This window comes from Saccoglossus kowalevskii, chromosome 4 (assembly GCF_978046115.1).
Source record: "Saccoglossus kowalevskii chromosome 4, keSacKowa6.1, whole genome shotgun sequence".
Taxonomy (NCBI): domain Eukaryota; kingdom Metazoa; phylum Hemichordata; class Enteropneusta; family Harrimaniidae; genus Saccoglossus; species Saccoglossus kowalevskii.
In genome coordinates this window covers 24,890,362-24,907,100 of record NC_140644.1, presented here as the reverse complement: position 1 = coordinate 24,907,100, position 16,739 = coordinate 24,890,362, and the positions used below count along the sequence as shown (strand labels likewise).

General features: G+C 33.5%; 1 protein-coding gene across 2 annotated transcripts; it reads right to left on the bottom strand.

Moving 5' to 3' along the window:
• Positions 1-4,815: 4,815 nt before the first annotated feature.
• Positions 4,816-16,638, bottom strand: LOC102803601 (E3 ubiquitin-protein ligase rnf213-alpha-like). Of its 2 annotated transcripts, none has more exons than XM_085498573.1 (16): positions 16,456-16,638; positions 15,852-15,939; positions 11,588-11,622; positions 11,377-11,480; positions 11,067-11,223; positions 10,737-10,905; positions 10,450-10,547; positions 10,005-10,247; positions 8,616-8,757; positions 8,397-8,480; positions 8,021-8,222; positions 7,587-7,866; positions 7,032-7,217; positions 6,802-6,891; positions 6,486-6,664; positions 4,816-5,459 (listed from the first exon to the last, which is right to left on the bottom strand). In XM_085498573.1, exons 1-16 carry the CDS (start codon positions 16,597-16,599, stop codon positions 5,324-5,326), a joined length of 2,337 nt encoding a protein of 778 aa, XP_085354699.1. In that variant the 5' UTR covers positions 16,600-16,638; the 3' UTR covers positions 4,816-5,323. The 2 variants fall into 2 exon arrangements, with proteins under 2 accessions (XP_085354699.1, XP_085354698.1); XM_085498572.1 differs by having other exon boundaries at positions 4,817-5,459; positions 10,737-10,908.
• Between the last annotated feature and the right edge of the window lie 101 nt (positions 16,639-16,739).

The window sequence follows — 16,739 nt, the reverse complement described above, 5'->3', positions numbered from 1 at the left end:
TCAACCTTGGAGAACATGGAATGAACAGTATCATAGTTGTAGAGGTGCAAGTTCATTTAAATACAATATGGCAAAAGGGTACAACATTGGCTCGTCTACCTTATCCCTACAGCACAACTTGTTTGAATGATATGCTTTGGGTTTTCAATATCTTGAACTTAGATTGATATGTGTACTTGATAAGTCTTTCAAAGCACTGTATACGAGTATTCGTCAGATCATGCATAATTTGCAATACAGTAAATAACTAAAATAATATAAGAACAAATTCCACTAAATTAGCTCTGTCTTAGATGAGCTAATAGTCGCCCACCCCCTGCAATCCACACATGTACAGTCTCTTCAAAAAGCACTTTGGATATTGATAACTGTTACATATTTAATTTAATACATTTTTTTCCATAATTAATGCATATTCTGACTATCCAAAACTGTCTTTACTAATTCTGTGTGAAAAATAAATACATGATACTGCATGTAAATATCAATCTGGGTTTTGAAGAATCGTCCATTCGGGGGGGACTGCTTCTTTGAGTGAAATGCATAAAGTATTATGGCTTGCAACTATTTCCGCCAACCACGAATGCAATCTAAGACTGGTATGTGTGGTGTGGTTTAATTTATTCAAATGCTTTAACAACTGAATGCTTTCAGCTATTTTCTATTGCATCATTTCTATGCTATAGTAACTTATAGAAATAAAATTCTTCTTGCATTATGTGCCAAATGATTGAATATGACTGTGAAATGCTTGGTTTTATTTTACTAGTTTGTGCAGTAAGGCTGTGGCCAATGTTTCAGTCACAAACAAGTTCCACAAACTTCCAGTGTTCACAGAAGACCAATAACTAATTATTTTAATTTTTGAACATCAAATTCAGTTAAAAATGAACTCAATTGCCTTGAATAGAGGCATTTCCAAATTGTACTGTTTAATGTTGACAAACAGCGAAAGTACCAAGTATGTACTGCTCACATGTATATTTTTTTAATGCGCAATAGCAATAAAAGGAACCTATAATGGTATCCAGCTTGCAGCACGTCAACAAGGGGAAAATATATTGGGTTTGTGCAAAACTCCTAAAATCAGAATTTGAACAATTTCTTTTTATGGAGGTGCCCCTGTTAACCATACATAGGGTTTGTACTGCCCAATCTTGTTCAAATGAATGTCAGTATTGGATGTTTTGGGCTTTGTTTTAATTCTTCACATACTTGTCCACTTATAACTTAATGTGCAAGTGTTGCACTGCATAATCAGCTTATGAATATTTATTACCACACTTAACAGGGCTGTCTCTTCGAAATTGGGTATTTTCTGAAAGTATATATTGAGAGTGAAGTGAATTTGTCTAGATGGCTCTTAGTGGAGTAATACATGGTACTGATAAAATACCCTAGTACTGTTAATGTCCCTCGAGAGCAAAGAAGTCAAGAGGCCAGAGTGTTGTAAAGAACATGAATATACATGTTCGAGATTCACAGGTTAACATTACACTCACTGTTACTGGGGTTATTCCAGTGTATAATATTAACAGTTGATCTTTTTTGGTGTTTTATTATTTAACACTACTAGATATGTATTAGAAACACCACAAGAAAGTGTGAATTGAAAGGAGTTACAAGTTACATAACATATGCATGCAGCTACCATGATGGGTTTTGTAGAAAATGTACCAAAATTGGTTAAATAGACTAAATCTTGCCAAACTTGTGGTATAATATTGCCATTGTTCTAATAGTGTTCTATCCTTCACTTAATCAGTACATACGTACCGCATTATTCATCTTGCAACCTAACTCAATAATATTGATTTTTTGCACAAACCAGATTATCATGAGCCATGAAATAACTATGCAAATTAGTCACGTGTAGTAATAAAGGGATGTGCCACTGATAATGCTGTATTTGGCGTTTGTTTTCTTCAGAGATTGAGCAACATATCAAACTGTTATTTCTATATTTGTCAGCAAATTAAATCAAAGAAAGCTTAGAAAGAACTCCCATGTGCTGAGAGTATTGCAGACACATTAAATATAATTTGAAATTACTTAGCTGAAAACTAATTATGCAAATCAGAAAATTAACATGAACAGATTTGATTGTAAAACTAATGAGGTCTGCGCAATGTAACAAAAACTCTATGTACCAAGTTTAATTGAAATGTGATTAGAACCAAAAAATTATGAATTATTATGCTAATTAGGGAAATAATATGAACAGAGTTTTACCCCAAACTAATTAGGTTTGTACATTGTCCTAGAGCATTTTTGTACTAAGTTTCATTAAAATGGAAATTAGTACTTTAGATATCAGTGTGAAAGCTTAAAATTGGGTAATTAATATGTACAGATTTTAACCCACAATTATCCAGGTCTGTCTATTGTCCTACAGCATCCATGTATAAACATTCATTGATATGTGATGGTTAGTACCTGAGATATCAGTGTGAAAGTTGGAAATTGGTTAATTATGCAAATTAGGTGATTAATATGCACAAATATTTACCAAAAACTAATTGGGTCTCTGCATAATTCTAGATTTATTGAAATGTGATGATTAGTACTTTAGATATCAGTAGAAAAGCTGAAAATTAATTATGCAAATTAGGTAATTAATATGCACAATTATTTACCCTGAAACTAATCAGGTCTCTGCGCAGTCCTAAAGGATCTATGTACAAAGTTTCATTGAAATGCGATGATTAGTACTTGAGATATCAGTGGAAAAACCGAAAATTGACTAATCATTATGCAAATTAGGTAATTAGTATCCACGGATTATTACCAAAAACTAATCAAAACCTAGCATTAGTTCAGAGCATATATGTACCAAGTTTCATCAAAATCCAATGAGTGGTTCTTTAGATATCAGTGGAACAGTCATAGAACAGCTAAAAATTAGCTAATTATCATACAAACTAGGTAATTAACGAGCATGGATTTTTACCAAAACCTAATCAAATCTGCGCATTGGCCCAGATCATCTATGCACCAAGTTTCATCAAAAACCGCTGTATGGTTCTTGAGATAGCAGTGGAACAGTCGGACACACATACACACACACACACACACACACATACTTATATTGCAATATGTTCCGAGGACTCCATTGGATTAACTTTTAATATAGTTGAATTAACTTTTAATATAGTTGCGATATGAACTCGATTAAAACGCGTTCCTATATAGGGTTGCGTTTTAATTGGAGTTTAATTAAACTCAATTACAATGCAATACAATGGAGAATTGCATTTTAATTAAGTTTAATTAAACAAGAGTTGAATATCCTGTGACTGAACATAGAAATGTTTGCGAAGCTTAGGTTTAGTATCGGGGTAAGGTATGGTATAATTATATTAATATTAATATAACGTGAACCATACCTTCCCCCGATACTAAACCTAAGCTACGCAAAACGTATTAATAATCGAATTAACTATTAATATAAATTATGTTTTCCGAGGACTATGAAAAAGGTCCTTGGAAGGTGTGTATGTCCTCGGAAGTAGCTATATATCTGTATTTTTGTCCTCGCAACATATAGCAATCCAAGTACACACCCACACACAGACACACTAACTGCAAAGACTCCCATTTTGTGCTTCGCACATGGGAGTCAAAAAGGAATCGTGTAGCTACATTTAATAGTAGCAATCTTGTGAAGATCAGAGTACAAAGGAGAATTTCTGACCGCCTTTAAATCTGTGTTCTTATGTCTGTCAAAAAAAAAATTGTCAGTAGAGGGCGCTATGGACTTCACCTGATTCTTTAGCCTATCATGAATTTATGGCTGATTAAATCCACTTGTCAATAATAAAATACAGTAGTATATAACATAAATGTACACAAGTTTACAATTTACAAATTTGAGGCAATTATGGTTGACATGGAAATAGTATGTTCAAGATGTAGATGACCATATGCGAGGGATGTTTGCATAATAAAGACTGACCAAAATGTAAAATCGATATGCCCACAGGCAAGACATTTCATCATAACTTGAGAACATTTCTCAATGTCACATGATCAGCTTATAAAAATTAGTTCAGTTTTCTTTTGATTTTTAAAAATCCAGTCACAGGAAACAATTTAGGAATAGTGTAAAAATTGTGTTATCACACCCACGAAAATATCTACATAAATGCTTTATACTGTTAGTAGATTTTTATTCCATATAATAAGGTAACACTGCAAATAATTTGAGATCAACATGTTCAACAGAACAGCTTTAACCAACACCACATTTGATTGTTAATAATAAAGAAAAATAATGCACACGACAAAATACAGATGTGTTCACTAGCGAAATAGATATATAATTCAATTTAAGCATCATGCTCTATTGACCCATTCAGAAAGAGATATCACTGGAAATCTATTTGATATTATATTCACCTTGATTTTAAGTCAGTGTCAATCACTCACAGAATAAATACTCAATACATTTAACCTTAGTTATATTTTTTGAACTAGTTCAAATAAGCATGGTGTTAGCAGGATTCCTAGAAGCAGTAACCGTGGGTGTTAGTGATATTTGCGTATAATATTACATCGCATTTATAGTTGACAATAGTGTTGATACAATATCAATTCAATTGTATACATGGTTTATGAACTAAAACATCCTAGTCTAGACTTGCAAACAGTCTTTTGTTCATTTGTTGTTTTCTTAATAAAACAAAATGTTATGAGAGTGTATACATGGCGAACGCTGAGTTACCACGAAAATCAGAAACTCTGCTTTCGCTATTTATACACACCCATAACATTTTGTTTTATTGAGAAAACAACAAATGAATACGGGACTGTGTGCAAGTATAATCCTAGTCAAGAAATGATAACTTCCTATCAACTTTTATTATTATAGATTCCCCACTTTTTTTTCCACAAACCCAAGTCACTGGTAGTCCACATTTCCAATACAATCGTAACATGCTTGTGCTTCAATCGTTACATCACATGATAATACCGATTCATTGATAGTTAAATACAAGTCTATCTTTAACAGGTTTTAGATGGTATTACAATTTGATCTGCATCAAAACGATGGGTTATTTTATTAGTTTGTCAGATTATACAATTATAGCGATTATTATGTATTGTAAAATCCCATAGAGAGTTAAAAAGCGTATAAAGTTCTGGATTAATATTGATTATATATATATAACATAGGTTTTAAGACAATGAATTTACAAGGTACAATATTGTGTGTCTAGCTCCACAACTGTGTAATAGATATCCACTGATTCAAGGGGCATTGTAACAACAACAAATATTGGTAACTTCATTTATGAAGTAACATTGTATTAACTACACATATTTAATTTTTGTGACAATATTTGATAATTTCATTCCATGTAAAGAACAGATTCTTGATTAAAATGTCTTTTGGAAAGTTGTCTTCAAAACCAGTGATGACGCCCACATTTTCGATGTTTTGGAAAACATCATGAATTCTGTGAAAAAATGAATAAGAGATTATGCACATCCAACCAGTATTTTTGACATTTGAACTGTTCACATTCAAACTTCACAATCGCATCATGCATTTTGGTGTACATATGCTCGGTCATTTGATTTACGATCCGATTCATGATGGCCGATTGACAGCCACTTTTGTGCCAAAAAAATCTTCAAACTTGAGTGTTTCTGTCAATCAATTTTGTTTACTGTTGAATAGCGAGGACTCAGTCATGTCCATACAGTGGCTTGTAATACTAGTCGCGATATGTTCATAAGTATACTGATATGTAAAATATATGTAAACAAGTCATTGTCAATGACACGTCCCCGTTCCGTTCATATTTGAGTGACATATACATTCAAAGCAGATCATGACCGAAATCTGGTCTGATCCGAAATGCACCTGCATATGTACAACACATTGTACTAAATCTGAACAAAATCCATCCATGCATGACTGAGATCCGGTTCCGGAATTGTGAAAATACGTGATTTTGATGCATTTTCGGCCTTAAAATGGCCATCATTCAGCTATTGTTAAGCGGATCATGAAACAAATGCACATATCTATTTTTGAACTCTATCATTCCAGGCATGTCTCAGATACGGATCCAGAACTGAATTCTTCAAAACAAAATGGCCGCCAGTCGGCCATTTCAAACCCGATGCAAAAAAAATGACGTGCATCAAGGTCCTATTATGTTTAATGTATTTACCAAATTGGAACAGAATCCGTCCATGCATAACTGAGATTCGGGTCCGGAATGGTGAAAATGTGCGATTTTGATGCATTTTCGGCCTTAAAATGGCCGCTATTCGGCTATCGTTAATCGGATCATGAAAAAAATGCATGTGCATATGTCTGATATAATGTGTGATGTATGAGTGAAGTTTGAACTTAATCAGTCCATGCATGTTCGAGATACAGGTGATCACGGACGCACGGATGCACACAGGGCAAACCATAAGTCTAAAAATGCACACCTTATTGACATCGAATGTAGAATTATGCAACTTACCTCCATTCAGTAATATCACCACATGCATCTATTTGCTCTTGTAGGCCAAGTGCAATGTAATTATGCAACACATTAATAAGCTGTTCAGAGTTGATATACTGCAATGCGGCGTGTAGTTTGGCAATTTGATTCTCCTCCAACTGTACTCTATATTCTCTTTCGAGGGTATCAAATGGATCCTACAAAAACAAGACAAAAATACACATTTCAGAAGCATATAATATGTTAAAGTTAACTACTCCTTAATGACTACTAATATTCAATTTACAGGCACACTGAATAACAAGTTACATTACCATTATATTCTTCTACTTACCTGGTCATTCATTGTAAGTCTTTTTGCTCTTTCAATATTCAGCAATTCCCATAAAGCTAGAACGTGCTTTAGCTGACAAGGATGACGTACCTGCAATTAAAAGCCATGGCAATGAACATTATTTCTGTTATATATCAATGTAATGAACTACTCTCGCTTTTTTTGCTCAATCTGGTCCGAAATTTAACGTGTTATTGCTTTATACAATATGGTACAAGAAAACACAATACCTTCATCACATCCTTTTCCATTCTTAGAATATTCTGCAAGTATGTATTGATAGGCATATTTTGGTTTCCACCAGATGAAACCACAAAGCCGATTAGAATATCCAAACAGGTTATAGAATCCCATACATCAGTCAGCAGCCGAAGTTCAGATAAAATATGATGTTTGGCTGCTTTAGTTAGTTTCTCCTAAATAACAATGGAAATACCTGCATTTTAAATCATGAAACATAAACATCATATCCATAACATGGGACACTGTGCAGCTATGTTGTATTTAAATGAAACAAGTGAACCTTCATCATGAAACTGCTCCTCGTAGCATGACAACCACCTTAATGGCCGAAGTAATGGAAACATTTCCAAAAATGGGCCATCAGTGTTAAAATTATAATAAAATAAATGATTCAATATACAAAGTTCCCCAATATTGACACAAAACTGCTGATCGTAATGTGTAAGGTGAATGACACTGTTTAAATACATGTATAGTATCTATACACAAACCATAAATTTTTAGCACATCTATATCGATTTCTGATGATGTAGGAAACTTACCTGGGGTATTTTTTGCTTGATTGTCTCAAAAACTGCTGCGTCCCTCGAATCCTGTCGAAACAGTAACTGTTCAGTCTTCCTTTCAATTTTAGCTTTCCCTATAATAAACCTTTCTTCCAGCTGTCTCTCAAGAGTATCTAAGTCATACTCTATAACGGAACCTTTACCAACCTCAAGTGAGTAGTTGCAGTGAGACAAAACCAGCGGCAGCAGATCCTTATCAGGGTCATATGCAATCAGATGGGCCGGAGTTAAATCACTTGGACGAATCTCCTCATCACTGTCGGTTAATGAATATTTAAATGCATCATTAAATTAGTTTGTATAATTATTATTTGTTATTAAATTGATTACAACTAATGCCTGACCACTATGGATGTGTGTCTCCATAAGATTGTGACTGTTTGCACTTAAATGTAGACAATTATGGATACCTGTGTAGTTTTCTCCCCCTCTTTGACAAATACATATCAATAAATTCATTCTGTGTTGTAATGAGGAAGTCAGCAAGTGCTGTGGAACAAACTCCATTTGATTTTCTCGTTGGTAGTAAGATTGCAATGCTAGTAGACATGTCAATGCTAATATCACATAACTTTACTGGGACTTGTTTTCCACCAAAATCTACAGGTAATCCTATGCAAGAATAATACAAATATTAATAATATTAACCACCATTATTTTAGCTCATGACTAATACAGTATTTAGTGTTTTTCTCCTCTACAATAACTAGCAGCACAATATGAATACTTTACGTATATTAACAAAAATCATGTACACATATGATGCAACAAATAGTAATTACGTACTGTAATTGTGTAAATGACACTTTGTCAATTCCCATGCCTTGCTGAAGCTAGTGATGAGTTTGATGTAGTTGTCTTTAAGATGACCTAAGTGAAAAAGAGAAGTAAATTACCAAGTTATTTTGAATAGCACTTTATGATTGCATTTATGTCTAAAACACATGTACACTTAATTATTGCTCTCTCTCTCAATATCCATATTTCATATTTCACATGCAATACCTTCTTGCAGTCTATCTAAAAACTCCTGGATAGTCATCTCATTTGCTTCATTGACATCTATACGACGGTGGAATTGCTCAATAAGCAGATGTTGAAGCTGTATTATTTCTGGTAAGTATATTAAACCACGTAATTTTGGCTCCTAATAATGGAATAACAATATTACAAACTGAAAATTTGGCACTAATTTCAGTAGATTACATGATATTTACCTTAAATTCATAAAATTTCACTATTTTGATGTTTTGAGCATATTCACTGTGTTTTAATTTCACAATTTTGGAAAGAAAACAATGAGTTTTATTGTTATTTTTTTTTATATTAACATAGATTTACTAGCAAATAGCAAAATTAAAACCCAGTGAATAATTAATACATTTACAGTATACACTATTGACGAAGCAAAACAGGAACAGACCACGATATGAACGGCACAATAATATTACAATAACTTTGAACAACATATACAAAACTATTCAGAAAGAAATAGCAGCCTATTGGCTGATATAGCTCCGCTATTTGTGATGCATGCTCTGAAAGCAATGACTAAGAAGCAATTTAAACCTAATACTAGCTGCTTTAATATCGCAAGACACCAACTTTCTTGATTTTGTTGCAGAGAATATTTCACCAATATTTTCTTTACAAAATGGACAAATCTAATAGAGGTTTTGAAGGACAAGTCAAAAATATGTTTTTTGATAAAAAAATGACGAAAATATTTGCTAAAAATAGAAAATTGAAGATGTTGACAGAAAGTGTACAAATCTGACTGATCCACTCAAGGTACCTACAAACAAAGTTATAAAGCAATCAGGTTAGAAGTTTTCAAGAACAAGTTGAAAATAACATTTTTTACCAAAAATGACAAAAATATTCATCAAAATTAGAGAATTGAAGATATTGTCACAAAATCAACAAATCTGACAGAGGTCCACCTGATACACCTACATATACAATATCAAAGCAATCAGACTAGCAGTTTTCAAGGAGAAGTCGAAAAAATAATTTTTTACCAAAAATATTTATCAAAATTGGAAAAATTAAGATATCACGAAATGAACAAATCTGAGAGAGGTCCACCCAAGGTACCTACATACCAAGTATCAAAGCATTTGAGCTAGCGGTTTTCAAAAAATGACAGAATTATTCGCTATAAATAAGTCAATTGAACATATCCACACGAAATGAACAAATCTGAGATAGAACCACCCATGGTACTTTCCTAGAAAGTTTCACAGCTATACAGTTTGTGGTTTTAAGAAGAAGTCGAAAATGTAAAGTTGACGACGGCGGCAACGACAATCGGTAATACTATAAGCTCTGCTCGACTTTGTCGGCAGCGGAGCTAAAAAAACAATTTTGTATCATGAATATTATGTGACTTACTTTTTTCAAAAACATATGGAGTATATCTCTTTCCTGTGCTTTTCCTGTAGTGTTATTATCTCCCAGTGTGAGAGCTAGGTGATCTATTGTAACTCTCACTCTATACCTCCATATATTTGGTATATTAATCAAAGCCATATTGTTATAATTGCCCGGTCCATCCAGTTCATGGATTATTCTGTGTAGCCGGTCGTGTTCGTCATGCATGATTGTGTTGGCTTTTTTCAGTTGTATGTCGCGACTCTGTGACATAAAAATTGTTTTTTTCTAGACATTATCAATTACATTTTCCAAAACTTGAAAACCTGTTTTGCTCTTACATGGATGAGATATTAAAATTTGCCAATTAACCACACATAGTTATAAATCGAGTTGGCAAGTTATGATTATATCGAACAAGGTAAGAATACAAACTAGTAAGTGAAGCATTTGTAACATTAATTACCATTAATACGGGATTGATGTATGTTTGTGTGAATTCATCTTCCCAATTTTCGCGACATTTGGGTGTATTCAACAGAGTATTGAAAACTTGTTGACAGCCTGAAGAATAAAGCAAATGTCATTCAAAAGATGTGAATAATGCACAAGATTAGCACCAAAAACCTTTAAACAAGTCATCAAAATAGCTCCACTGTTTCAGCAGAGCCTAGAGTGTTCCCCTAATGCACAAAATGAACTAATATCTATTGTGCAATACTCGGATGGTGAATAATGTATGTTGCCACATACCTTCTGTTATCTTAGAAAGAATAGAATGTATGATGATATGAATAAGGACAGCTGCTTCGTCTCCACTTGTACCAGTTGCACGTGCTATTAACTTAATATCGCAATGCAGATGTTGCCAAAGGAACTCAATAACATCTGTAGTAACTTTCGGATTGATTAGTTCTTGAAGCTTCTAAACAAAAAACAACAAATGACAACTCGTTAAAATAATAATGGGTAATGATTGAGGGTAATTACACATTTTGATATCGTTTTCATATTATATATATTAAGCTGAAAATCAATGATATACAATAAATTATTTTACTTAGTACTTCTTAAATGGCACACCTGTGAATCATGTACATCTGCAGCTACCATAACTGCATGAAGAAGTAATCTCATAACTGCTGTAGTTGCTGGACCCATACGTCTTTCTGGTCCAGGTTGTTCATGTGTCCTTGCATCTGGTGCCCCAAGAATGTGGCCAACTTTCGATGAAATATCTCTGGAAATATGCACAATTAATTGTTATGTTTTAAGTATACTTTTCTCCCACTAAACATAAACATATGAATCCAATGTGTTGTTAAAAATACCATCACCACCGACTCTAATTAAAATTAAAATCATGGAATAAGTGCAAAATCTGGTTTCATACCTTAAAGTTCTCTTATTACCTGTGGCGGCCTCATGTAACCTACCACCAATTGTTTCACCACATCCTTCAACACTACACACTTTAGTTTCCCATGGTCTCCCACACTAGGAGATAAAGCAGATGTTAAAAATATTCACAACAAAATAAATATGAAAATCTAAATAATATTTAAATTAGACAGTGAATAAAAAACAGAAAATACAATACATACCTCTCCAATAGCATATGAATGACCATTGGGACATTCTGCAAATAGAAGAAACACTTCCTCAATGCTAAATAATTGTCATCTGATTTTCACATGTTTTTGTTGTTGCTCAGCCATAAAGTTATCCTGGTCACAAAGAGACAACAAATTTCCGTCTCCAAAGCAACCTGAACAAACTTTTCCCCCAAATATAATTGATTGGTCAAAGGCAACATCTCACTAAAAATTGTCCATGTAATATTTGACAATGGTGAAGAATTATTTCACAAATTATATATACCCCCGGTATCACAAGCTTTAATGAAAAAAATGAAAAAAAAAATGTATCATGTATTACAAATGTAGGTTAGCGTCTCCACATTGACTCATGTGAACAAAGTGTTATAACACATAACTGCTATATTTTCAAAGAACTGTCTGTAGGACTTGACATCAAATTAACATGTTCCAATTAATACACGGAACAACATAATTATCTCAGAATTGACATTGAGGAAAGTGAGCAGAAACAAGCCATACATGGCACAGTCCCTGTTATTTATCAAATTTAGAATATATAGTTTTCTTTATAGTAATATATTTGGAACATAAACATGTCAGAAGTATGGATGCAGAAGAAGATGCTTGATTATGATGATTTTTAACATTAAAAAGATTGACATCTTGTATCTGATCGTCAAACAAGTAGTTATCCATATTGAGAAATATTGCTCTGGAACAGCATTAATTAAAACAAAATGGCCACCAGTCGGCCATTTTGAATACCACAACGAATATATAAAATTTGAACATAATCAGTCAAAGCATATCAGAGATATGGCTCTAGAAGCGCATTCATTTAAACAAAATGGCTGCCAGTCGGCCATTTTTAATCCAATATGAATAGTAAAACGATGTGCATCAGAAACCCATAATCTATAATGTTTATACCAAGTTTGAACAAAATCCATTCATAAATGCTTGACTTTGATGATTTTTAGCAAAAAAAAAATTACCACCATTCGGCCATATTGAATCAGGTCGTGAAACAAATTGATGTGCATATGTATAATATTATGTATAATGTATTTGTGAAGTTTGAAAGTGATTGGTCCAAGCATGTCTAAGATACAGGTCCGAACGCACGGACACATGGACGCACAAAGGTAAAAACATAACTCTCCGTTTTCGGACTGCGTCTGAATGCGGACTAATAGGCAGTCACTGTATACAAGCAAAAACAAAAACATATTATATTCAATTGAACAATACTATACCAGTCCAAAACCAGACTGAACATCATAAATACAAGTACTTGTCTGCATACGTGAAAACATGCATGGCTTGAAAATCTTGTACAAGCTAGCAATCTCTTAAATTAATTATTGGAAACAATAGTACATCTCTACATGGAGGCCGCCATGTTTTCATATAGACTTTGATGACCCGCACAATAAAAATCAAAGTACACTGCATGGTTATTGATAAATCATAAAGGGCAGCATACAACAAAATTGTGTATATTTTTAAAAACGGGCCTATACATGTATGTACTGTATATAGCAAAGGGCTATCAGATTTCAAAACATTCCCTCGGTCAGTATGAAAGTGGCACTTCAGTGCACTATATACACCACAAGTCATTGTTAGTTACATAATCCACGTTGGGATTGTTAAAATGTTGGAGAATTGTTATTCATACCAAAAATAAAAGTAATACAAACTAAAAGCATAGTTAGTAAATGAGAGTATAAACATAAATTAAATTAAACAGGATATGCTATTCATGCATTTTTTGATTCATACTGAATTTCATTTGTCTAGTCTCATGTAATGTACAGAGATGTAGCAATATGGTCAAAAAGCAAGATTGCAGACAGTCAATCATCTTCAATCCGATTGTGAAACTAATTGTCACGGACAAGTATCCTAACATGTATAATTTGAAGAGATATGTTAACGATACATTTTGAAAAAAAAAACATGGCTGCCAGTTGGTCATTTCGGATTTGAACATGAAACGATTCACCATGAACATGAAGCTCAACATGCATAATGAAAACCGATAAATTTTGACCAAGATCCCACACATTTTCCAAATCAAAGATTTTAGGCTTAGAAAGAACTTCCATGTGCCAAAGGTATTGAGGGGCACGTAAGCAAATATGTGCTTCTATTAGAGCAAATAGAGCATTTAAAAATATAACTGCAAGCAATGGAGGATGGTTCAAATTAGCTATGGTTTAACAATTATAAATATTTAATGAGATAATACCATACAAAATTATAGCACCAGTTGCATGTTCCTATCAGCAACAGTACTAATATCAATTGATTTCAACCCCAAACTATATATGCCACGTTTCATCAAAATCTGTTGAATAGTACTCGAGAAACAAGTGAAAATGCTTAAAATACGTTAATTGATATGCAAATTATGTCATTAATATATTTGGATTTTGAACCAAAACTAATCAGTTCTCTGAATAGTCATAGCATGTATGTACCAAGTTTCATTAAGATTAGTACTTGAAATATCAGTGTAAAATTTACTAATTATGTAAATGACTTTATTAATATGCTAGGATATTAATCCAATACCTATCAGGTCTGTGCATTGCCCCTGATTATCTATGTATCAAGTTTCATCATCCAATGAGTGGTTCTTCAGATATCAGTAGAGCATTCACAGAGCAGCTAAAGGTTTTATTAAAATCCAACATATGGTTCCTGAGATATCAGTTGAACAGATACACACATACACGTCTTACCGACGTTGTAACAACACACATTCAATTAACTTTTAATATAGTTACAATATGAACTAGATTAAAACGTGTTCCTATATAGGGTTACAATACAACGTTGCATTCAAGTTTAATTAAACAAGCAGTCTCTCAGCTGAGATAGCTCCGCTGCAGGCCACTGTTAGCAATGCACATTTCAATTAAAGAACAGAAGATATCATTAGAAAATGAATATGCAAAGTATCAATGCTATAGGACTTGCTGTTTTCAACAAGAATTCAAAAATATCATTTTTCACCATAAATGATTGTGGTTTTTAACAAGAAGTCGAAAATATCACTTTTTACCAAAAATGACAAAAATATTCATAAAAATTAGAGAATTGAAGATATCATCATGAAATGAACAAATTTGAGAGTGGTCCACATGTAGTACATATATATGTAATATCAAAGCAATTGTCAAATATAACATTTTACTAAAAATGACAAAAATAGTCACCAAAATTAGAGAATTAAAGATATCATTACAAAGTGAACAAATCTGAGAGCGGTCCACATGTAGTACCTATATATGTAATATCAAAGCAATTGGACTTGCGTTTGTTAACAAGAAGTCGAAAATATCACTTTTTACCAAAAATATTCACCAAAATTAGAGAATTGAAGATATGATCATGAAATGAAGAAATCTGAGAGAGGTCTACCCAAGGTACATATACACCAAGTATCAAATCATTCAGGCTCATAGTTTTCAAGAAGAAGTCGAAAAAGTAAAACATTGACACGGACGACAGACAATCACTCATATATGATAAGCTCCGCTCGACAAAGTCGACAGTGGAGCTGATAAAAGTTGAATATCCCAAGACTTAATATAGAAATGTCTGCGAAACTTAGGTTTAGTTAAGCAAAGGGAGTAGGGTAGGTATGGTACAGTTACTAATATAAATTGAACCATATCTTCCCTCTTTACAAAACCTAAGCTACGCAAACCTGACTTAAATTCAATGTAATATTAATATAAGGTTATTACGGGGATACCTCAAACTATGCACAGAGACAGTACAGCAGGAGTATCGGCCGATGCGACGGTGTACTGTCCGAGTAATAACCTTATTATTATACATCTTTTCCTTCCAAGGATACACCATGGAAATGCCGAAATCCAAAAGTTTAGAACAAAATCAGCGAAATTCTTTGTGTGGGATCCTGTCAATCCTGGTGGCAGCCATGTTTGTTTTTATTATTAGAGGACGTAAAATACCGCAAAATTAAGGCACGCTGTAACTTAACAGTGACAGATGTATTATAATATAAATTACATTGTAAGGGTCAGAACAATGTAGGTCCTGTTGTCACAATTGAAGTTGGTACCACACACACTAACTGCAAAGACTCCCAATTGTGTGTTCCACAAGATGTCAGTCGGCCATCTTTGATTATGAAATCGATTGTTTCAGTCGAATTGCATCTTGACTAGTTTACTGTGCTCTTGTACAGTAAGAGTTACATATACAACCCTTAGCATAGCTTACATACCGTAAAAGACAAGATCCTGCCCTGCATCCTCGAGTACATTCCTGAACTCTAAAAGAATATCATCTTTCATTGTTGGTAAATATGAACTCTGGAAAAGAAATGAATACATAATAATCATTAATTAATTAATTAATTTAGCATTAATTTTTAACACAAAAATGGCCACCATTAGGCCATGTTGAATCAGATTGTCAAACCAATACATCTGTAGGTCTATGACATGATGTATATACAATTTGAACATAATCAGTCAAAGCATGTCAGTAAAATAGCACTACAATCACATTTATTAAAACAAAATGGGTGCCTGTCAGCCATTTTGAATCCCACCTGAAAAACAAAATGATGTGTATCAAGGTCCCAATGTATGTAACAAGTTTGAACAAAATCCATCGTTAAACAGCCAAGATATGGTTCCGGAATGCCAGAGATGCTTGATTTTGATGATTTTCCAGCACAAAAATGCTGCCATTCGATCATCTTGAAAAACGCCCTCGGAAGGTTGTATGTACCTACCAAACAACCAACACACACGCACACACACACGCACCCACACACACACACACACACACACACACACACACACACACACCCAGTTACTTACACTCATCTGGCCAGGATTCTCCATCAATGTTATGAGTGGTCCCAGCAATGGATTCCTGTGACAGCAGCATAGTACAATTCTCATGTGCATCACTATCATAGCTAATCTACGGTCAAGAATGGACTGATTCGGCAAAACTCTCATAACACAGGGTCTACCCCATTGGGTATTGTGTATTAGTTCTTTAGCAAGTTCCTTGGATTAAAAACACATGCAATAGATTAATCATATGTGCTATATTATATTATATTATATTATATTATATTATATTATATTATATTATA